At 46.1% G+C, this 24,549-nt stretch overlaps 1 protein-coding gene across 1 annotated transcript; it reads right to left on the bottom strand.

Annotated features, from left to right (window-relative positions):
- Positions 1-11,062: 11,062 nt before the first annotated feature.
- PtA15_11A614 (uncharacterized protein) lies at positions 11,063-13,897 on the bottom strand (the record flags this gene model as incomplete). Its single annotated transcript, XM_053161541.1, has 8 exons — positions 11,063-11,508; positions 11,580-12,117; positions 12,188-12,798; positions 12,892-13,123; positions 13,194-13,222; positions 13,289-13,346; positions 13,413-13,471; positions 13,564-13,897. The coding sequence occupies 8 exons, from the start codon at positions 13,895-13,897 to the stop codon at positions 11,063-11,065; spliced, it is 2,307 nt and encodes a 768-aa protein (XP_053025477.1).
- Positions 13,898-24,549: the final 10,652 nt, after the last annotated feature.

The raw sequence follows: 24,549 nt of genomic DNA, 5'->3' as shown, positions 1-24,549 counted from the left end.
CCCCTCTTCATTTATGATAGGATTTTTTTTTTCACTTGCTCCAAATCATACACTTCAAGGATAATTAAATTTCCCAAAAAAAATACTCAAAGTTTGAGGTTGGGAAAATCATTGAAAAAAAATCACTCTGTACTGAAAAAAAATGCAAACTGAGCGTGCTCAGCCAAAAAAATAAAAATGGGTCAGACTGAGTAAAAAACAATGGGGCACATTTTTGGGGTGATTTGTTGGAAGGGCCTGCACAAGGCCCGCATGGGCCCCTAACAGGCCCGTTGGGCCCATTGAAAAAGTGGTATTTGTTTGGAATTCCAATGCTCTGCTAAAATGTGAAATGGGTCAAACTGAATAAAAAACATGGGGGTACATTTTTGGGGAGATTTTTTGGACGGGCCTGAATGAGGCCCACATGGCCCCCACAAACCCCACTGGGCCCATTGAAAGAGTAGCCTTGGTCAAGAATGCCTATGCTCAGCTAAGAAACAAAAATGTGTCAACCTGAGTAAAAAACATGGGGCCACACTTTTGGGGAGGGCTTATTGACAGACCTGCATCAGGCCCGTCAGGGCCCACCCAAAGCTGGTTTGGCCAACCCAGAAGTAGTCTTGGTTAAGAATGCCCATATGATGTTTCAGAACAGCACCAATTGACCACTAATCAACAGAAGATATTGAAGGGCTTCTGACATCTGTATGACATTTGTGCACTCACAGAATGTATGTCAAGGCCCTTTCCTTTTCCTTGGAACCCTGTTGGCCCGTACGGGCCTGATTCAGGCCCGTCCAAAAAGCCTCCCCAACAATGTGCCCCTAGGGTTTTTACTCAGTCTGACACATTTTATTTCTTAGCTGAGCATATGCTTTCTTAACCAACGCTACCCTTTCAATGGGCCCAGTGGGCTTTGTGGGGGCCATGTGGGCCTCATTCAGGCCCGTCCAAAAAATCTCCCCAAAAATGTACCCCCATGTTTTTTATTCAGTTTGACCCATTTCACATTTTAGCAGAGCATTGGAATTCCAAACAAATACTACTTTTTCAATGGGCCCAACGGGCCTGTTAGGGGCCCATGCGGGCCTTGTGCAGGCCCGTCCAACAAATCACCCCAAAAATGTGCCCCATTGTTTTTTACTCAGTCTGACACATTTTTATTTTTTTGGCTGAGCACGCTCAGTTTGCATTTTTTTTAAGTACAGAGTGATTTTTTTTCAATGATTTTCCCAACCTCAAACTTTGAGTATTTTTTTTGGGAAATTTAATTATCCTTGAAGTGATAGTGATGTGACTCAGGAAGTATGGTGACGATACATGGTTATATGGATCAACAGTGGGCCGCTACGCTAAACTACGCTATTTTAGCCCTAAAGTTTAGCGTAGCGGCAAAAAGCACCAACCTTTTTTGAATAGCGTTAGCGCGCTGTTAGCGCCGCTACGCTTCGCTAATTTTCAGCGGCGCTAACAGCATACCAATTTTTGTTTAGTGTTAGCGCTACGCTACAGCCGCTACGCTACGCTACGTTGCGCTAAGGCGCTTTTAGCGGAAAAAATGTACTTTTTTGCCGCAAAAAACGCTTTAGCGCAGCATAGCGTGCGCTCTTTTGCGCCTTGCATGCTTAGCGTTAGCGCAATTGCGCGCATCTACGCTAACGCTACACTAAAAGCTAAAATAGCTTTGCATCCTTTGCGCGTAGCGTTAGCGCAGATGCGCGCAATTGCGCTAACGCTACGCTAAAAAATAGCGCATTTGCGCTGCGCTACGCTACGCTAACAGCTATGTTAGCGTAGCTGACCCACTGTTGTATGGATTCACACTCAAAGCCCGGACACAAGTCCGGGATGCAGAAGATACTGCGACTGCGGCGAGTCTCAGAGTGCGTAGCCCTCTGGGCTACAACACCCCCCCTCTCGCCGTAGACCCGGTATCTCAAACACAACAGAGAAGAAGAGAGATAGAAAAGAAAAAACAAGATAGAAGGTAAAAGGAAAAAATATATAAGTGAGACAAAAAATGATATAATAACAAAAAATGTTTACAGTCTAAAAGAAATATAAAGATAGTTCAAGCAGACATAATCTTTCCCCTTAGTAACGCAAAACTCTCAGGCGGCATACACTTAGTAAAAATGTCAGCAAGTTGGTCCTTTGTGCTGATCCATTCAAGTGCCGTCTTTTTTTGAAAGAGAAACTCATTTGTAATGTAGAAATCACGGTCAGTATGTCTCGTCCTCTTGTTTGATGCGTCATCTGTGGAAACTTTTATAGCCGATTGATTGTCGCAAAAAAGGAAACCTACAAAATCCTTTTTCAACACATCCTTCAGGAGATGACGGACCCACAGCATCTGTTGGGTCGCCACACCCAGTGCCATATACTCCGCGTGGCATGTTGATGATGCCACTGACTGTTGTTGTCGGGAAACCCACAGGACTGGGCAGTTGAGGAAAGTGATGAGCACGCCGTATGAGGACCTAGAAAATTCCCCGCCCCATGAGGCATCTGCAAAAGTTTTAAGAGGTTTAGCATCAGTTGACGGGAAAAGACACAAACGCTGTTCCTTGCTTCCTGCCAGGTAGTTAACCAGGTGCCAGACTCCTTTCCAGTGCATGGCACCTGGTTTGGCCGCAAACCTTGCCAAGTAATTCACGGCGAAGCATATATCCAGCCGTGTCCCCACCGCCAGATAACTGAATGACCCAATGACCGACAGATATTGTCCCGAGTCCGCAGGAATCCCTTCTTTGTCAGTGGTTGCATTGAAACCAACAGGTAGGGGTGTTGCTGCCGTTGTTACTCCATCCCAGTGTTCTTCAAGAATTCCCGCTACGAGCTCTTTCTGGAACAATTGGAAACCTCGTTGTGACCGCGTAACATTAAGGCCAACAATCAAATCTAGACCGTGGGACCACTTGATTTTCAGAATCCCTTTTAGGTCTTCTTCCAGTTTCTTCAAGAGCACCGGGCTGGAAGCCGTAACTACCCCATCATCAACATGCAGCCATAAAACACCAGCCTCGCTCGGGTGACACAGGATATATAGGCTGTTGTTGTATTGCAAAGGTGAGTATCCCAATTTGTCTAGAACATCTTTCAAGTGGAGCCACCAGCATCTGGCCGCTTGGCGCGTACTGTAAAGCGCCTTTTGCAAGAGAAGCGCGTGACCCGGCGGCGTTTTCATCCCTTTGGGCGGCTTCACCCAAACTTCTTCATCAATTGGTGAGTTGAGATATGCTGCTACAAAATTGAATCTCTGAACAGGCCATCCATGAGCTTCTGCAACAACCAGCAGCAGGCGAATTGGAACAAAAGTTGCAGTTGGTGCAAAGGTTGCGCTGAAATCTTCTCCTTCAACTTGCGTAAACCCCTTTGCCACGTATTGAGCCTTAAAACAAACTCCAGACCCATTCAATTCTGTCTTCGTTGAAAATACCCAGCATCCCCCAAGTGCCTTCTTGTCTTCTGGTTTCAGTTTCAGGATCCAGATGCGCATCTACTCAAGGTTTGACAGTTCTACCGCTATTGCTTTTGACCACGCCTCTTTCTCCGCAGAATTCATTGCTTGCTTGAAAGTTTTCGGTACCAAAATCGCGTAGAACTGGCAAAGGTCTATTAGTTTGTCTACTATCAACTCCTGGTTTTCAAACTTGATTTCCTGGGAGAAATCTCCCAGGTGGAGAAGGTGCATGATATAATCGACTGATAATTTTGGGCTGGTAGGAATCCCGACAGCCGGATCAGGTGCAGCTGGAACATTTCCCCTTGTCTTCACCGGCACATTCGTCAGATCCGCCGGAAAACGCACCATCGCCAAGGACACAAAGCGCTTCTGATCCGGAATCCAAAATAGCCAACCTTTGCTTTGCTCTAGATGGGCTATCACAAAACCTTTCAAAGCTCTTTTCTTCGGGTATGTGTACATAGCTGGTGCTGCCAAAAACTCAAAAATTGTTGTACTGCGGTTTCTTGCCAAAGAGTGCTTTGTAAGGCATCTTGTCACCGCTTGCCTTTTTGGGTAGTCTGTTGAGCACATATGTTGCCCAGACGAAGGCGTAGCTCCAGAATTCCTTCGGGAGTGGGCTGTCAATGAGAATTGTCCAACCAGCATCCGCTACTGTCCTATTGAACCTTTCAATGATGCCATTCTGGTAATGGTGATAAGAGAGCGCTTTCTCCGCCGTGATGCCTTTGGAGGCCAAAGAATTGCTGAGCTTTTTGTTGGCAAATTCTCCACCATTGTTGCTTTGAAGAACCTGTAGGTGTTTCCTGGTGGCTTGTTCCATGCGCGTGATTGTGTCAATGATATGCTGGTTGGCATCCGATTTCTGCTTTAGAACTTTGATGAAAGCGTAGCCTGTTGCTACATCCCACATTGTCAATAGGTACTTGCCACCCTCAATTGAGTCCACCTGGAAAGGTCCCATCAAATCCGCCGCCAAAATATCTGCTTGCTCCACGGTCCTAAGGGTAGAGGCTAAAGGGTTAATTCTTGTACTCTTACTAATTGCACAGACCATGAGACAGTGGATTTTTCCATTTGGGATTTCTTGTGGTAAACCATTCTCAAGATTCAATTTCATTATGCGTCTAATATGGCGCAGGCTTGCATGGCCAAAAGCCCGGTGATAATAGAGAAATTTCAGCTCATCTTTGGTAAGCGCCTCATATTTCCACTGATAATCAGTTGCCAGACCAAGCGGTTCCTTAAAAATCTCTTCAGGTTGAGGCGCATTAGCTCTGGATGTCATAATGGATATGTCATTGCCGCATAAAATAGGAAGGCCCATTGAAATTTTGGGTAGAGGTTTATCAAAATAAACAGGATATGAAAAGGAAGAAATTGCCGGACTGGAGACTGGGACAGATGGAGCAGGGGAATCTGGGAAACAGATAGGGTATGGCAAGGAAGAGTTGGAGACGTTAGAGAACAGAACATGGCAATCCTGAGTCTGAGATTGTTGAGGTCTGTCCAATTGGATCATTGGGTAAGGCATACACCACCAATTCTTTTTTGGTTCAAAAACACATTTGAAAAGATGTTCTCCAGATTCTCGCAATATTTGAAAAGTATCTGTCACATTGTCATAGTTAACATATGCATTAGCCTTTCGGAGCGCTGCCATCAATATGAGAGTGGTCTTGGCTTGCTCACAGTAGAGCACTTGTCTGAGGACAATAACGGACCAATTGGGGGCCTGAAACTTCAGACTCCCCACCCCATTGATTGATGACCCGGCACCATTGGTAGCTACGGACACTCCAATGGGTTTAGGAAGGAGTCAAAAATCATGGAGAAGATATTTAGAACCCGTGAAACCGTGAGAGGCACCAGTATCAAAAATTGCAACCTCACTCACCAAATCTTCACCCAATGCCATGGAGTGAAAGTCCAGGTCGTCCAGGTTGTCTGGTAGACCATTGACTTCGACAATGTGAGCGGCTACACCCCCATTTCCTTGAGTGGCTGGTGTTGAGCTTGATTGGCGGGTTGTGTGATTGTTGGGTTGGGCGCTGGATTGATATCTAGGTTGGTAATTATCCGCAAGACCCCTCGCATGGACTTGGCTTCTTGAGGGGGGGTATACTGGTTGACAAAAATTGGTTCGCGGGAATCTGCCTGAATCAAGTGGGACACCGCTGGGCAGGCGTCCGTAGATGGTCCCCACAATGGTACCAATTGGGTGGCCCATCCTACAATCTTGCTGTCCGGATTGAGGGTGATCCGGGAAGTTCTTGGCGTAGTGATTTTCGCCTCCGCACTGCCAGCACTTGTGCGCAGTCAACGCATAGAAGTCAAGAGCGTCAACCCACTTGTTTTCATCTACATCTGCTAGGAAAGCCAAAACATCAAAGTTTTCCGAGTCGACTGTTGAGTTCCTCAGAGCTGCTGGTGGGGTCGGCAAAGTGAAGCCACTGTTTGCTTTTGCCGCTGCGCCGACCGCATGCTTGTGTTTGTCAGCCTACGTGATGCCAAGGACAAACCCTTCTAGCTACACGTGGTGCAAGAATGAGATAAAAGAATATAAAACTCTAAGACAAAAGTATAAGGGATAATTCCAATGGATATATTGGTAATTATGGCGTAAAATATATGAAAAAATGGCATAATTATATTAATGAAATTAATATAATTAAATAAAGAGGGGCCTGATAAAATCAGGGGTGTTTAATCCCTCAAAAGCAAACACTGGGGCCTGTAAACAGGTGTGGTTTAAATCCCAGCAAGGAATGGCAAAGAATCTCAAGAGAAAGGGGTTTGAACTTACTAGTAAAAAGCCCTTAAAGTCTTGAGGTTCTTCTGGGTAGAAACTGGGCAGTTGAAAGCGCTTGAAGAGGTTGATTCTGAAGGCTTGGTGGAAACTGGGAAGTTTCTGGCGACAAAATGAGGCTAAAAACAACTACTAAGGGACTTACCAGGCTAGAAACAGGCTATTGAGCACGTGTTGAAGGCGGGTAAATTCAATTAGTTATGTAAAAGCATGAGGAAAGGGCTTTTTGGGCGGACAGAGGGCTCTTTAAATACCTTTTGCAGCCCTCTGGGGCGCCCAGGGGAGCCTCAGGGGCACTGGCCAACTTGTGGGCGCCTGCAAACAGGATTTTTGCCGTGTTGATGGCGCCATAGAGGCTTGAAACCCTTTGGGAGTGTGCCAAGGCAGACTAAATCAGTATTTTGGTACCCAGTTCAACCTTGATACATGTGTGGTACAGAAGGGGCTGAGACGTGTGGCCATTTGTTCCAGAATGGGCCACAGTATTTCCCAATCTAGTGTACTGTGCATGTACTAGTCCTTCTGCTGTGTCAGGAATATTCTGTTTACATCCATGTGACATCATTACATATGTACAGATTATGTAATGTGTGTAGTGTTTCACGTGGCGGTGGAAGGGCAGACTTGATGTCATTACTTCCCTGGTGGGCGTGCTGTAATGTACAGGTAGCCCTTTTGGAGTTTCATTCATTTTTGGAGCTCTGTGCCGTCTTTGGGCCAAGTGCGCAGCACGCGGGTTTAGTTTTAACTCAACCTAAGTTGGGCTATCTTCTAAACTAAACATAACACTTCAGTTTCATGGTTATTGAAGTGTTATAAGCATATGTACATATGTATATAAGCATACAGGTGCATTCACACAGGATGTGGTGCACCTGTTAAACTTTGAAGTCAATTTACACAAGGAAGGAATAAAAATTAAGGGTACCTTGAAGTGAGGTACCCTAGGTTAAATTAGGCTTAGATTAAGAATATGGAATAATATTCCGGGTTTTATATGTGTAAGTATAAGTAATGGTAGTAATAATGTCTCTTTCTTATGTAATGATATTTCATGTTTGCTTTTTGATATTATGTCACGGTGGCTCTGACATAGTAGCCAGCTGACAGTGTTGATCTTTGCAGATGTTGAGAGCCGTCATGATTGCCTCAAAACTCGGGCACCTTCCCTTCTTGTTGTCTTGAACAAGTTGTTCAACTCGGAGCTTGAACGCTGTCTTGTAGGCCGCACCCAAGTCCATCACCGCTGCTTGCAGAACAAAACCGAGATACAAATCAATACCAAAAACTACATTAACCGCCATCCATTCTGCATGAAGGTCTTGCAGAACTGATGCTACTCCGGCATTGTGACCGTCCGGATCCAACTTGAAGTTTCTGAATTTTTAGAAGATATTCATTTGGGCCGCTCTTGAAGATGTCTTGAACTTGGCGACGAGGGCCTTGTACATGGCAAAACAGGTGGGTAGCGCTTGCATCTCAGCCACCAACAATTGATTGATACTTGCAATGAGAACGGCTCAACCGATCTTCTTGTATATCAAGTTGTGACATTCCTCAAAGAAAAAACAAGGGCCCTTCAAGTTTGGTCCTGCTACTTTGGCCAAGTTGCAATACCAATTGCCAAAATTCAACCCATCTGCCTTGAGGATGTTGTCCAATCTGAATTGAGAATTCGCCGCCTGTATGGTGTTCCCCACTAGTTTGCTTTGCTTGAGGTGAAATTTGGCCTCTTTGAAATCCCGGATCTCCTTTGCCAAACGCTCATCCAACCCTATTTGGTTCATTGGTTCTGCTGGTCAAGGGTGAAAGGAGTCAGTTTGGCCAATTGGGATAGTTGCCGTATTTACAGGTAGTTGAGGGTCCAGATGTGGGGGGAGACCTCGAGGATCAGCACAGCTATTGACTGGAACAGGGTCTTTCTTTCTAGGCATCAGGCCTTTGTTCTTCTGTCAATCCAGTCCGGTGGTTGTTTCAGGGCTGGGAGGGAGTTTTTCAAAGTTTGCCTGGATGAGCGCGATGTCTTCAGCCAGTTGTGTGCAATGTGAGATTTCGTCTATGTGCCAATTCAAGGTGCCAACTGATTTTGAAGTCGAAGCTGGGATTGGTGTGGGAGTCATGGGGGAGGAAAAAAGGAGAAAAAAAAAATTGGGTCGTGGGGTGTGTATGTGGGAGAGGGTAGAGAGAGGAGAAGGAAAAAAAAAACTCAAGTTGAAGGAAAGTTTACGGAGTGATATATATAAAGTTGTTGATATTCAGGAAGACAAAGAAAAAAAAAATTGGAGGATCGGAGAAGGAAGATTGGAAAAAAAATGTGGAGTCGGCCGGAGGGTTGATTGACGTTGAGGACGTAGAAGTACCTAGAGCTCTCTTTCTCCAAAATTCAGCAGCTGACAAGACCGGGCCACAGTCTTGGATTCGGAGAGATGGCTAGTCTTCCTAGCTGCAAAAAAATTTCAAAATCAAGCTTTTCGGTACTTCCGGCGGGTCCTGATTGAGTTTGCCGAACAAAGATGATCTCAAGAGAGTCAATGCAAGAGGAAAAGGAGAAGAAAAAAAGGATGCGACCTGACGAAAAGGGATTAACAGATTGAATAAGCAAACTGATTAGGTTTGGCGGCCGCTTGGTGGATATTGAAAAGGTGAAAGTCGGATATTCAGATGATTAGTTGGAATTTATAGTGTATCTTAAGGTTTTAAAGGAACACTGATAAGCGTCAGGGGCTCATAACCTGATGTGACTCAGGAACTATGGTGACAATATATGTGGATTCACACACTCAAAGCCCGGACACAAGTCCGGGATGCAGAAGATGCCGCGACTGCGGCGAGTCTCAGAGTGCGTAGCCCTCTGGGCTACAACACATAGGAAGGAGTATTTATTTCGCTCCTCCACTCAAAACCGTCAAGTCAGTCTGCACTGGAATCAATCAGGCAGATTTGCATAGCAATTAAGCAGGTCTGAATTTTTGAGGAGGTCTCCATGGGGTCGGATGGATCATTTGGTTAGTTGACATGATCAATATGAGAGGCCTTGAACTGAGAGTCACGTAGAAAATTGGATCATGGACAACTTTATCTCAGTGAAGCCTTCATGCCGGTGGGAAATGTGGCAAGAAAACCACTCAAGGGTTCACTCAGTCTCATAAATTTTGCCAATGGGCTCGCGCGAGACATGACCAGTGAATGCTTGAGCTTCAATGCGACTTTCTTTTGGCTGTAGATAGATCACACGGTTTATCAGATGAAGTGAAAATATACACATTTATTTAATCCACCTTGCAATACACATCACTTATGGGACGGATGATAGGTAGGAGTGGCCTTAAAGTACTCAAAAGACTCGCGGTGGATAAAGAAGGCACCAGGATGGTAACCCTCAGTGTCTCACCCATCAAACAGTTCCACCTGGATCACTACGATGCAACCTACTATTCTCAAAACCTCAACACTACCAAAACGTTCTCAACTCACCTTGATTTTTGCAATGGTTTCTTCTGGCTACTTGATCACTTTTCTTTCGGTCTGCGTTGCTGTCTATTGAGGAGAAGAAGTGACTGGTACTAAGGGTGAAGAAGTTGGTGTGAAATGGCTTTGCTTTGGGCTTGGCTATGGATATGACATCTGAAGCTGTTTCGGGTTGGGCTTGCTTGCCAACTCGTGGCTGGGCGGTTGGGCTGGGTTACTCGGCGGTGCCGGCTGCTTTGGAGGTGTGGCATTCCCCTAGATTTTTGGCATGTACTTCGCCAAGGTGCAGCGAGGCCGAGACACACACTGTCAGCCGACGGGCAACCCGTCTTGATGCCGAGCACCTCTTTTGTCGGGAAGTGGATAGTGTGAGCTGCAAGAGCGAAAAGGAGTTGATGAATTCTTTTACAAGTCGGAATGCACAAAGTAAATCCCCTCATTACTGAACTTACTGGTCTTACCCTTTACGCTGATCACGCGCCTATGACATTTACTTCATGCAGGGCTGCGGAAACCTTGCACAAGGAGAAGGTCCACTCAGCTGCAAGTGGAAACTGCAAAGTAAGTCCTATCTGTTCTGCGTTGGCTGAATGACGGTTATATGCATTCCCGATCCGACAGCTATCTCTCTTCAGCTCAAAGGACAAAGTGGTTGCAAAACAACTGTCAGAAAATTCCCACTCACCAACGCTTGATCAGCTCCTAGGAAGCTTATGCCATGCATGCTATATACTATGACATAGCCCCAAAAAAGCGCACCAGGGTCAGTAAAAAATCCATGAACGCTTGCAATCAGAAAGACAACAGGTTTGCTAAACCCGCTCAGATCGATGATAAGCGGGTGGTCATGCTCCTCTCAAAGAATTAAGTTTCCGCTCACACCACCCAGCCGTGTTCCCTATTCCTGTTGTATCTCATCAAGTGTTCATATAGCTATGTTCCTCCTTCATCCTCGCACTCGAAAACCACCAACTTTGCCTGGTTATTTTTTAGTTCAATGTATCATTATCTCCTAGTCTACTTTGAGATTACTTATGAAGAAAGTGTAACAGATTGTCTCCCTCCCATCCGTACCTAGTTTCTCCTGTAATGTACAATGATCATTGGATACCATGTGGGCCATGTGATGAAAAAGATTGCTGCCATGAAAAAAGCGGCCCCAAAAAGACTTGGTTCAAAATTTATTTTTGGTTTTGATTATAATACAAGTACATAACATGATGGAAGTGCCATGGAAGTAGAGAAGGATCAAAATTTAAGAGAAACGCTGCTGTTGGATGTGTCTGAAATAACATAAGCTATGGCTCGATTGGTCCTAAAATTACGAAAATCCTTCTTTATAGGTCAGGCCACAGGCCATAAAGGGAGGTGGTGATGTTGTGACTGTAGACACCTGGAAGACGGGTATCGCGCGGCCGGTCTGGCCATGCGTTTACCAGACCATCCCACATCTCAATGTTCCTGAAGTGGACGGAATGAGGTTGGAAGTTAAGGTTGGGCGGAGAACTGATTGGGTCTTGGTTGACGGTTAGGGCCGAATGCCTGGGGAGGTGGACCTCATCTACCACAGTTGGGCGGCCTTGAACCAAATATGCAATGCCAATGGAATTCTCATACCAAGGGTAGACTCGAGTGGTGATTATTGCCCGCTCGTTGGCGTGGACCTCGACCACACTGTTGTCGACGACAATCGTCAAGTTCAGAGACTCGAGTTCGACTTGGTTGGTGATGGGGTTGATTATGGGCCAAAGCCTGAGCTTAGCGCGCTCCGTCGAATTACTGACTGTGAATATGGAAGGCAGAAATTAACGCATAATCTTAATACAGTGGGCAGAAATCAGAATGTTTCCTTACAAGATGGAATGGCGGAGCTGTGGGACCTATCAACTACGAGGTACTCGGTGCTTGGATCATAATAGACATCAGTCCATTCGTTCTCGCTGGATAGTATCCGGAAGCCCCCACGAGACATTGAGGCACGATCGACATTTTCGCCATCAACCTCTTTGCGCTCTGTGTAAAATTCGAGGCGAGCAGTAATGGCATAGTACCGATCTTGAGGTTGCTTTTCTAGCCGGACTGTGTTAGTTGAAAGGCTGTGCTCAGGGAGTCCTGGGTTGTAACCAGGGTTCAAGGTGCGAGCAGGGAGTGCGGAGACAGTGGAATGTTTGCGAAAGGCCGTCGTAATTTCCGGCAGAATCCTTTGACCAGCAGTAATGAGGGAGTGGCTACCGTCGGCTTCAGTTCGGGTGGTCCAGCTAGGTGCATGCTCAGGAGACTTGAGCACGGATGGGTGGATGTGGCGAATAACCTGGACATATAATTCCCGGAATAACGTGAAGGCACCTTGAGCTCCTCTCTGGGGTGTCAAGATGTTCTGGGCATCGTCTTCCTGTAGGTTGGAAAACCTTCTTAGCACATTCACCCAATCGAGTCAACTGATCAACAAAAGAAAGACGAACGTATGTCCAACCGACGAGCAGCTGGCGACCCTTCGATTCAAACAGATGAAACGCATATGCTTTGCCCCAATCTATAACCCCCGAGAAATCTATCTTTGATTTCACATTGCCGTCATCCGCGTTGAAATCCCAACTGACGGCATGCCAAATAGGCCAGTAACTCGGAGTGACGCGGCCGCCTTCAGTTCCTGTCACGATGATGTTGAGCTGGCTGGTGGAGCGAGCTGAATCTTCCTGGTTGACTAATCCGTGCTCGTCGACTTTGGTGATCGCACCGCATTCATAGTTGGTACCTTTGGCACCAGTCCATTCACTAGTTTGGTGAGGTTCAGCTACCGAGGATGTCAAAGGGCCTAGATAGGTCCAATCACGAATGTTGTTCTCCTCGGTTTGGCGATAGAGAAACAGCCTGGGTCCACCATAGATCGGGTCAGCTTCCGTTCGAATTCCACCACTGAGAAGTAAGAAGTTGGTTCCACTGGGCTTGAGCGCATTCGGATTGCCCGGTGTCTGGTGAACAATGGATTCATTGGCGTAAAAACTGGAGAATTCGCTTGACTTGAAAACAAATGGGTCCCTAAATCCTGAAAGATGTTTCTCTGGCCAATTGTCTGAAGTGGTCGGCGAGACGACGTAGGAGGTAGATTAACCATCTGTCGGACATATGTGTAGGTGGAGAAGACCTTGTAGAGATTAAAACTCACAAATGACAGGATTGCCATTGGCACCAAAGTTCAACTTTGTCCAGGTATGGCCATCGTCCTCAGTGTAGGCAACACTCTGCGTCTCAACGCCTTCAATCTCAGGTGGATCACTTTTGGCTCCGATAGGGCCTGTAAAAACAGAGGTGTATATGATACTTGGATGACCGTTCCAGCCGTCCTTGATCACAGTGCCATCGAATACGCCTCTAATGTCATACAACTGAGTAGGTACCTGTGAAAAGGAAGATTGTCATGTCAGCGAGGGCGATCGGTGCAATAATAGGCTGTAAAAGTGGACTCACAATGGTTCGCGGATCTTTCCAACTATGGTCTACATGAACTAAAATGTAAGCCGAGAGAAGATGTCACATCCCCAATGAAGCACAGAAATACTTACGATCCTTAAAGTGGACGAAGTCCGTGGTAAAAGCTGAACATTGTGAGATATTTGCCCACTGTGATCATAGGTCGGTCAGTTTTGTACAACGTGGGAGTGAAGCTAACTAGAATTTACAACTTACCACAAGGTGATCCGGGTTGCATTGATACCCCACATGATAAACTCCGCTCTTCGTTTCGACTAGATAAATTGAAAAAGATAAAGATAATAACACAAATCAAAAAACCTCGGTTTAATGCAATGAGCCTAGGCAGCCTTTGAAGTTGACGAACATATTGCCATAGGATCATTCATCCATCCTCGTGGCCCTATTACTCGCGCTTTAGGGCGCCATGTGTGGAATAAGGAAGAATTCCTGCATCCAATCAGCTCGTCCAGCACTGGCGGTCGCGAGCGGTCAATCCGGCATGCATCAGACGTGGAGTTCAGGTGGGTTTGAAAGTCATTGTGGGAAGATAGGTTTGGACCAGTCTTGTCGGCGCTGAAGGTGTCTACGGGAAGTTCTCCGCGCCTCACCAGCTGAAGAGAAGAAGCGGAGGTGAAGCTGCCCAGAAGGATTGCTCCGGAAAGGTTGAACACAAGCCAAGCTGCTTTGAAATTGTTCATTAGGAATTCGTAATTGAGGCGCCCAGCTAGGTGTGGAGTTTCAGAGACGATGGGGTGGGAGCTCCGGGACTATCTGGCCGACACTGGTGCTGGGGAAGCAGGCTTATAAAGAGTCTGATCCCGGCAAGGAATGTGCCCGCCACCGTTTCTCTCCGATCCATGTACATAAACACGTTTGTATTCAGATGCGTCAGTTCATACATGGCTGGCAAGCCCCGGGAGAACCAAACACGGGTTCGGCTAAACGCTTCATTTAATGCTGAGCGATGGAGAGGGAAAATACGAAACATGTTCCAAAATCAGTCTACGGCAAAATCTGAATCCTGTGAATTGTCACACTGACCCCAGCTGACACCGGAGGATCATCATGTGAGTATGACCCGCACATTGCGGCACCCTAAACTTTATGACCAGGGCCCAGCTGGTGCCCGAACAGTCTTTAACTTTTGGTCCACTGGACAGCGCCAAGAACTGCACGCGTCTACAATCCAATTGTTTATCAGCTAAATACATAGCTATGGTGGAAGCATGTGGACATGGCGCAGCCCAAAAAGGTCCAGGATTACGCATTGGATCCAGCTCTTTGATCCCACAGGTGGTCATAAGATTTCGTGTATGCTGTACCGACGGCGGGATTACCATTTCATCGATTCACTTGAAACAGCTTGAAACCAGAGGCTCAAACCGGCGGGGGTGATCATGTGATGAGGTTGTCTTTGGCTGTATGAATACACAAATATGTTTACTTCCACATCTGGGGAGAATTGTTTCATCCAGCTTCATGTTCTTGTGCTCGATTCGAAAATCAAGAAAATTACAGAAAGCAAGGTGATGAACGCAGGTGGATAATGGATTGAAGGCACGATGGTATTTAGTTTCTCCGACCGATGCGATGAAAATAAGTTCATACGAGAGAGGCTTTGTTGAGCTCGCTGTGGGTGTGGGTGGGATTCATATGTAGCTCACCGCACGGAAATCCAGCGTAGGCCGCCGCCGCGATTCCCTAAGCCAAGTGCGCAAATTCTTTGACCCTATTTTTAATAATTAAACACAGCTGCTGGGTGTTAATCCGAGAGGTTTCTATGCTTCAGATTTGCAGGCCCCGGTGCTTGATCCATTTTGCGTCTACCCATCAATTCCATGAACGAACACCCGTGAGCCATACGACTGTGGAGTCGCTTCGCTGTGAAGACAAGCCCAGCCATGTGCCATCGACATTATGATCCTAGAAGCACGATATCAGCTGTAATAGACCAAGATCTCCATGGGAAAGGACACAAGAGCTTTTCAGCAAGCACCTGAAGCGATGCTTATCAGTTCAATCAGTCAGGCTTTTTCAGTTGGAAGTCAGGATGGGCAAGATCACGCCGACATCGAGCAGTAACGAAGGAGACATCTAAGCAGTAACGAAGGAGACATCTAAGCAGTAACGAAGGAGACATCTAAAGGGTCACAAGCAAGCATGTGATGGATTGATTTGAGAAGCGCATCAAAAGTTTTTTTGCGGAATAAACATTTCTCATCGCAAGACAACAAAAGAGGCCTGATATACCTGCAGGCAAACGATATGTCTAAGCTGCTCTGAATTTTTGAGAGCTTTCAAGTTAGTTGCAATTCATACCCGCTTCATTGAATAAAATTCCTGTTTCAAGTTAGAGGCAAGCAAACATTCTTTTTTCAAAATTATCCGGTGATTTTGAGCCGTTTTGTCATTTCCTTTCCCAATGCCTGATGTGAAGCTGAAATGATAGTATAAAGAATCAAAAATGGATCTAAACTTGCTAACAGATCTTCATGGACTGACACTTCAACCACTACCAGATATCCTGAGTGGGATATCCAGTAAGAAATCCAGGATACAGCAAGGGACTTTGTTAAGGGGATGTTGATTTTCACAACCTATCTTTTACATGTCATCCCCACTGTAAATTGCACATAGTGTAAAAATGTACTCCAGCGTGCTACAGTTGAATTTTACATGTGATCACAAAAATATGACCACATGTAAAGAACCCCAATGCAAAGGGTAACATGTAAAATTATACTGGGCTTGTTCCATCCAGCAATTTTACAGCTCATTCTTGAAACAGCATGTACCACACAAAAGAGACAAGGTGCAAAATTGTAGCCGCGTCAGAAAAGATTGAGAATTACAACATATATCACCACCATGTAAAGGGTCTGGCATGTAAAATTGGTATCTATGCTACCCAATCCGCTGTGGTAGACGGAAAGGTTCCACTACATCAAAAATAAAAAAAATCTCTGTTTTCTTTTCTTTACATAACATTCATCAGAAATCATGGACTATGGCACAAGGACGGGACTCTACAGGACTAGAAGTTACATTCCAAGCTACATATACACCTCACCTCCTATTACAACCTCACGTTTACACACACAACCCAGCTGCAGGACAGCTACACATACTCATTTACACTGCATAGTATATACATACATTCTAAACTAGTGGATTTTCACAACTGACAGCTGCAGGCGACATCATAGAAGTATCACATTAAATCCCTCATGTTCTGACCAATCATAGTCACTCATTCAGATGTTTGTACCTTCTACACGTCATGTACATTCCTGACCAACCACATTCACTCATCCAGTTTCCCTGCAGCTAAAATCCCTCATACAGGGCTTCCTTGTAGCTAAATTCCCTCACATTTGTCTATAAAAGGAGCTCTCTCCCCCCTCTCAGTTGTCTTTCCCTCAGTTCAGTACCCACCTATCACATACCCCACAACATTACATACCATCCAAACCCTTTACACATTATAACAACCCTTACCAACTCAATAACAACTGAACTCACTCTCATATTCTCATATCTCTCACCTCAGTTCATTACTCACCAATTACAGTCACCCCAACATTTACATAAACAACCTTACATACATTTAACAGCCTACATACATAACAACCCTTACAATAACAATATCAACAAATTATTCAGTGTCATCAACAAGCTCATCTTGAACCAACCAACCCTATCACTTCATTAAAACTTGCCAAGCTTACCTTGGTGGGTCTTGTTTTCTGGTAGTATAGAAGGGCAGAGTTTGCACCTCCATCATCCCCTTCTCCATTCAGCAAAAGGTTCTCAGGAACACTTTTGAGTGTTACACCGCAGATTTACATGTGATGTAAATTAGAAAGGAGCGACAAAACACGGCAAACACACCCCCAAGGAAAATAGAGGTCCCAAGGGGAAACAGAAGACAAAAAAAAGCCTTGAAACAAAAGAGGAAACAAACAAAGTTAAGCTCTCAAAGAACCTCACACCTTCCTACCAGACTTCTGCACAGATGCCACGGAAGTGCCGCCGCCCGGACAAGCATCTTGAAACAGTTCATTGGCCTGCTTGCCTACCACCTCCTTCCCTATGGCCTTCTTGCCTATGGCCTTCTCGCCTACTGCCTTCTCGCCTACGGCCTTCTTGCCTACGGCCTTCTTGACAACCGCCTTCCCAACAACCCCCTTGTCGGACGCCTTATTCTTCCAGTAATGTGCCTCAATTCAATCCCAGTCTGCGTCGTCCAAAGGATGACGTTGGAAACCTGAAGCTGCTGGAGGTTGCTTGACAACTTTTGAGTAAGATTTTTTCTTATTTTGCTTCTTGTTGTTTACCACAGATCCACTGGGCGCTGGCGCAGCATGGATTTTGTTTGTTGCATTGCCAACGTGAACTTTGTCCTGGTTTCCTGGAAGCTTCTTGATTGGGCGGAAATGCTTGGCACCGGCACCAGAGTTCACTTGAGCTGGTGCAGTGGCTGGCGGTGGAACCAGGCCGGCATCAACAGTCAATGTTTCTTGCTTCCTCGGGTGTCCTTGCTTCCTTGGTACAACGCTAGCCGGTGCTTTCAAAGGCAAGACAGCCAGAGGTGCCACCCCAGTGTGATCATCTAGTTGAGATTTATTTGGCAACTTTATCCTTATCTTCAAGGTGGTTTGGGGCTCAGGTGGGGGTGCTGCTCCTTCCGCCGGTTGCGCTACGAGTTCTGCACGGTTCAGATGAGGGTGGGTGGAAAAGTCAGAAATGCAAAAACAACCAGAAATCACCCAGCACTACCTACTTGTAATTGTCTCAATCTTTGGATGTACAACTGCCGCCAAGGAAACTGGCTCCACAGGTTGAAAATGAGCCCCACTTGGTCGGTCTGTATCACTGCAAAAAAAACTGTGTCAACTGTGAGCAGTTGACATGTGGTAACTCTGAGGAAGCTTGTGGTAGTACACCAGCCTTACTCAAGGTTTGACTCAACCCAAGCTTCAATGCACAGTCACTGTGCACCTTGCACAGTGACTGTGCCAACAAAGACACTTGTGCATTCATGTGGAGTTACAATGGCAGCTTGGCTTGAGTATCCTGCATGTCAACTGCAAGCAGTTGTCCAAGTTTTTTTTGCAGTGTATAGTACAAAGAATAGAGAACTGCCCGCATTTGTGAGAAAGGAAGATCCAGGCCCGCCTGGGGGTTGTCTCAAGCAATGTTGGCAATACTTTGATCCACAAAGACTTCTTCCTCAGGCGTTGTGGTAGACGGAAAAGTGAAAAATCAAAAGTTTTTCCTCATACATATATTTACTCACCCTAGGCCTCAAGATAACACCAAATAGACCTCATAAATGGATTCTACGGCCAATTTTATCCCTAGTCACCACTGGAAGCGTCACTGGAACCCCGCAGGATTGGAAGTTACACCCTCTTGGACCCTCATGGACATGGCCAGCCTCAGTCATTAACCTGTCACACCCCTCAAGTCACCTTTCCCAGGTATACACATACTCAGCCCCAGCCAAACACATACTCTTTTCTATCTCTCTTATCTCCACTGCATATGCAGGGTACCAACCCCATTTCTTCTGTATTTGACATGTCCCCGCCTCATTTATGCACCCCTTGCAGCTGCATGCAGTCTTCTGACCCCATTTCTGCACTCCTTGCATTAGTCTGACACCACTCATGCACCCCTTGCATGAAGTACCTCTGTATTTGACATTTCCCCGCTTTGTTTATGCGGTCCTTGCATCAGTATGACATCATCTTTCATTTCTCACCCCACTTTCTGCCTGTATTTAGTATCTTCTGACACCACTTGTACACAGCCCACCAGCTAAAATCCCTCATCCAGGGTCTCCCTTGTAGCTAAAATCCCTCACATTTGTCTATATAAGGAGCTCTCTCCCCCCCAGTTGTTTTTCCCTCAGTTCAGTACCCACCAGTTATACAGATATCACCCATTAGCCTTTATCATCACCCTTACACTTTTATAACATACCCTATCATCCCTCTTATCTGCAATAACCACTGAGCTCACTCTCATATTCTCATACTCTCATATCACTGGTTGCATATCACGCACCTGTCACAAGTTACCCAGTTCTTTGTTCAACTCCCAACTGAGACATATACCCTTCTCAGCCCAGACACTCCTCTCAACTTCTTATATCACCCTCTCGAGGACCTGTGTTCAACCCCCACCGGAAACATCAAGTCAACTTTCACCCTTTCCGGCATCATAAACCCTCTCAACTCTCACATACCTGTCATCGAACAACTTCATCTGGAACTAGACCAGACCTATCACTTGATTAAAACTTGCCAAGCTTAGCTTGGTGGGTCTTGTTATCTGATAGTATAGAAGGGCAGAGTTTGCACCTCCATCATCCCCTTCTCCATTCAGCAAAAGGGTTTCACAACCACTTTTGAGTCTTACAGCGTCCATCTTTGGGAATAGATAACCCAGCTTGTGTTAGCTTGCGGCCCACTAATACTTCCAGGTACGTGATTGACCAATTGTGCATGTCCATTGTTTACTTGGTCATTATGCAACCACACACCAGTGATGCCGTTGACGTGGCGCAAGACCTTCCCCCAATAGTGTGATGCACCCCAAAAGCCGCAAGATATCAGAGTATAGACTTCGCCAGCCACCGTCAGATTGAATGGCCAATCAATCTTAGCCATGAAATCTAGCTTATCTTTGTCATCAGGTATTGTGGCAAGGTTGACGTGAGCGTACAGGTGCAGTGGGGCCTTGTTGTTTTCCCAAGACAGCGTCGACTTCTCATGCATGTACCGAGTGGGGGTAGTGTTGATGGGGGCTTTCTTCTTTGTTTTCCTCTTGTTTTCATTGATGTTACACACTTGGCACTGCAGCCCCGTTATTCCGGACAGGCCATTTGTGGTCCACCAAGTATATAGCTCAGTAATGTTTGCCGGTTGAAGGTGATTGTGTTCGAACATTTCCCTGGTAATCTTCAATCCATCCAATGTTCTTTCAGCCTGGGGATGCTTCTTCTGATTGGCCTCAGGGTGCGTGGGACACAAGAATTCACGGAACTTGTGGACCTGGAACAATGACGGGAGAACCTTCGAGGAATTGCTGCTAGTATTGATGCACATTTCCATGAATCAGTCCGCCGAGGAGAATTTGCCCGGGACGAAGCTGGCGGGATTGATTTGGTTGACTAAATCAAAAATACTTTTAGACCCGTTGGTAAGTGTGGATCAAATCAAACCTTTCGGTGTTAGATCAAAGGTCGACCGGGAAGGAAAATGTGAGACAATATTGAAGAAAAGGTCTTTGGCTTTGCCACCGGGTCGTTGAAGCCAAAGAGGGCTATACACTGCGCAAAGCAACTTGAGAGTTGCCACTAACCAACACCTGTTTGTCAATTAATTAAACTGCTTATGGCCCTTCTTAGGTGCCGCGTATGATACAAAAGTGGTGTGGAGGCCTTGGTCGATGTTGGGGGCATTAGGAGGCCGTCCACCTTTGGCACGTTTATCTGGATGTTCTGAAACAAGCTCGTCTGTGGTGTTGGGGGCTCTTCCATTGTTTAAGAAAGCAGCCCGTTGTTGTTTCATAGGTTTTTTCCAGCCAATTGATTCACTAATGTCAATCTGCTTTTCTGGTTGATTTCCGTACTTGATTGGCATGCCGCGCATGACCAAATTGTAATCCTTCTCCAATGCCTTCACAAAGCTGTAAAGTTTGACCATCCCATAGAAGAGGTGCTTCTTTCCGGCACTGTTAATTCACAATAGTTTGTTATCAATTTTTTAAAGAAAATAAGCAGATGTTTGGAAGTGATTTTACCTGAACATATAGTAAACACGGTGCATGCTCTCCTGAGCGTTGGTGGTGTTTTGTAGACCATCATCACCATTGGGAGAATCCTCAAGCATTGCGCGTCAGCTCGGGAATAATGTGGCTTCCACGTCTGCCATAGTCCACCAGTCCAGCCACTTCTTCACCTTTGGGAAACAGCGTTGAATTTTGTCAATTCTTTCTTCATGTGTCTTCCCGGCCTCAGCTTTTGATAGTAGAAGATTGTGACAAAGTTTCTCGAATATCTTCTAGAAAGTATGATAAAAATACATAAGTTGTGGATAGATACATCAAAGGTTGGGCCAAAGAAGGACAAGAAAGAAAATCAAGTGCTTACTACTTTGTCTGCCATGATGACTGACCGGTTTTGTTTGATGCGGGTGACAGAAGCCTGGAAATGATGATGGCAACCCTTCAAGTGACTAATTGCCGCTTTGTTGCTGACATTGAAGACCTCCATGCATGCAGTGATGAATCTGTTTTGTTGAGCACTTGAGAAGTCAACAACGCTTCGTAAGAGTTGATTGCGCTCTTCCTGGAGGATTGAAGGGGTAATGAACTGTTTGAAAAGTACAGCAAAGTGAGTTTGATAGTATCGTTCAGTAAGACCTCTAATCCAGCTCAGTTGCACCAGAATCCATTGGTTGCTCTGGTTGCAGTAAATGGATGTTGTGAGGAGGTACCCGTTGTCAAAAAACCAATAAGTAACATCGGAAAGGAGGCCACCACTGTAAAGTTTATTGCCTTCTTCCGGACGAGCTAGAAGTCTCTCTGCCATCCACTGAGTCTGGAAAGTGAAGTGCTTGTTGCCTTCCCGGTAAGATAAAGATATGATATGCATTCCCTTGCTTCAATTCAAATTGTGGAGTCAAAATATGAGTGAGCCGATTGTGGACAATGAAAAAAGGTAACGGAAAGGAAATTCTCACCGGTCCCAATCAAACATCCCCATGATGAACTTGTCACTCATACCTGCACCCTTATTCTCAGGCCAAGATTCAACTCGCGCAGGATTTCTCGGCGGAGGTAGCGGAGTCGGTCAGAATTCCCAAAAGATTTGTGAATATCCACAACACTGGTAAATGCTTGATTAGTGGCATCAGGATTGGGAGCGCCAACCTGTTCAAGTTCATCAAAAAATCAAATTAAGTTGATAAATAACACCTATGAGGAAGGGAAACACCGCACCTTCAATTCCAGTGCACTTGCCTTGGGGTTCTTCTTGATCTCCTTGGAGAACTCGGCTCAAGAAAGAGGATCTGCCTTCTTTGCAGTTGGCCAAGGGTGATCGTGATATCCGTGATGTTGCATGAGACCCCAGCCGGTTTCTTTGTGGGTGTCAAATCGGATGCATGTGCCCTTGCATTCCTTCCAGTATACAGTCCCCGGGCACTCGCCAACACTTCCTTTGCATGATAATTTCCTGAGACACAGGAGGTAAATATAAGTTAACGGAGTGTGTAATTGGGGGATAAGAGTGGAATGATGACTTACGCATCAAGGAACTCTCTGATTTTTCCGCGGCCAGTGGGGGGAGGTCCAGTGTAATCGCAACTGTTGTTGTCGCAAAGCATCACCCCGAGGCACTTGTAGCGGCGGACTTTCCAAGCACCTTCCACACAAGAATCAACGGTGTTTTTCTTTGAGTGTCCAACATAGCCAAAGTTGGTAATTGTGTCGCCTGGTTTGAGGACAAATGAGGTTTGGCGGTTGGGGTAAATGGGGTAACCTTGTTTGTTGAGTACGCAATCGTGGTCTTGATCCATCCCGTGGGGTATTTCCCAGTTCTGGAGCTTGGTCTTTTTGACCAGTACTATTGGGTGTGCGATGCTTGGGGAGGCGGCATTTGGAGGGAAAGATTTTCTGTTGATTGGAGCGGTTACGGCTGATTTCTTTGTCTTTTGGTTCTTCGTCATGGTGAGGTGGTTTGGAGTGGAACAAGGGTTGTATGCGCTGGGAGTCAAATGAGAATATCTGGACCTGTATGGGTATGCACTTGTGGAAAAGACTGGGGATTCAAAAAGAAAAGGTAATTGTAGAGGTGTTTGTTGACGGGAGGATTAGGGATGGGATGGGACAAAGGATTAGAAGTACTTACTGGCTTTTTGAGCTTGTTGTGGGTGGTGCCGTTCCATTCTGACCATTTGCGGGCAATCATCCAGTTTGGGTGGCCAGAAACTGGATGCAGGGTTGGTTTTTGGTAGGACAGGGCAATGCCGGGTGGTTGTGCGTGTGTGGTCGGTGTGCAAGGAGGAGAGGAATGTCTGAGTTGGTGATGATTAGCCCTATAGATTCTTTGACAACCTTGCAAATCTGTATGTATTGGGTTGAATCTGCGGATTTGCATGTTCATCAAACATGGTTGTGCGCGCACAGGGTGTGAAATTGCCAATTGGGGGGCCGCAGGGTCGGATTTACAAAGTCTCCTTTACATCTTGCGCCTTTGCATGAGGTCATTTTGGTCAATGTGTGTGTAAAATTAAATCCGGGTGACATAACATGTACTTTTACATACTGTCCCCTTTACATGGGGGGGCCAATGCAAAGCCATAGGTTGCAAAAATCACCCATCCCCTTTGTTAAGCTTGACTACATGTTCAGGTGAGGCCTATTTTTTAAAATTTCTCTTTGGTTTTGATTAGTCTGACACAAATAAAAATCTTATTTCTACAGCTCGGGGAAGAAAACCATGCTGAAGGGCATGGTACAGCTGTATGCTTTTGTCAAGGCCTTGGAACGTGACTACGCAATGACAATGTGGGGGATTCCCATCCGGTATGGTTCACAGGTCAATGTCTCCCAATCTCTCGGCTGGACCAAACCTACCAAGCAACAACAAGCTGCTACCAAAGAAAACCAAGCTAAGAACAATGGTCAGCCGCCGGACACTACAGATTTGCTCCTTGGAGAATCTCAGGGCAGGGCCAAAAAAGCCAATACCAGGCAACCACCAAACTCTGTCAACATCAATCAAAACTGTCACACCACATACACATCCTATGCTGCCTCCAAGGTAAAACAGCTCTCCAACTGGTGTTGGCTGTCAGCTGCCCTCAAGTCTCTGTACGCCGTCTTCAGTCCGCTGTGGCTGGCAGAATTGGGGGAAAACCAACTGATTTATTCAACTTGGTTGTCAATCACTTTTGTACACTGCAGGTCAAAGTCGACGTCAAGTTGACACCCCTCAGGGCGTCCCCGCGGCCCTGCACGGCCGAAACGCCCCCCCAACGCATTTCTAAGGGCGCCCTGGGGCTGCCCAGCTGTGGCGTCCTGGGAACACCTACAAGGCGACATCCAATGGCGTCGCCACAACCCCAGTGTCAGAATGGTGCAATACATGGGCGCTATGGTGGCGCCTCCAGTGGACGCCCATGGGGTGGTTTTCAAAGGTTGCCTTGTAGGCGTCCGGCCGGGGCGCTGGGGCGACGCGCAAAATGCAACGTGGGATGTGGCACCCTGGCGTCAGGATTGGTAGGCGGCGGGCGCAAGATTGATTGCATGGCTGCATGATTCAAGGACTTTCCAG

This window comes from Puccinia triticina, chromosome 11A (genome assembly GCF_026914185.1).
Source record: "Puccinia triticina chromosome 11A, complete sequence".
Classification (NCBI taxonomy): domain Eukaryota; kingdom Fungi; phylum Basidiomycota; class Pucciniomycetes; order Pucciniales; family Pucciniaceae; genus Puccinia; species Puccinia triticina.
The sequence above is the reverse complement of the archived record's forward strand: the minus strand, read 5'-3'. Positions and strand labels throughout refer to the sequence as shown.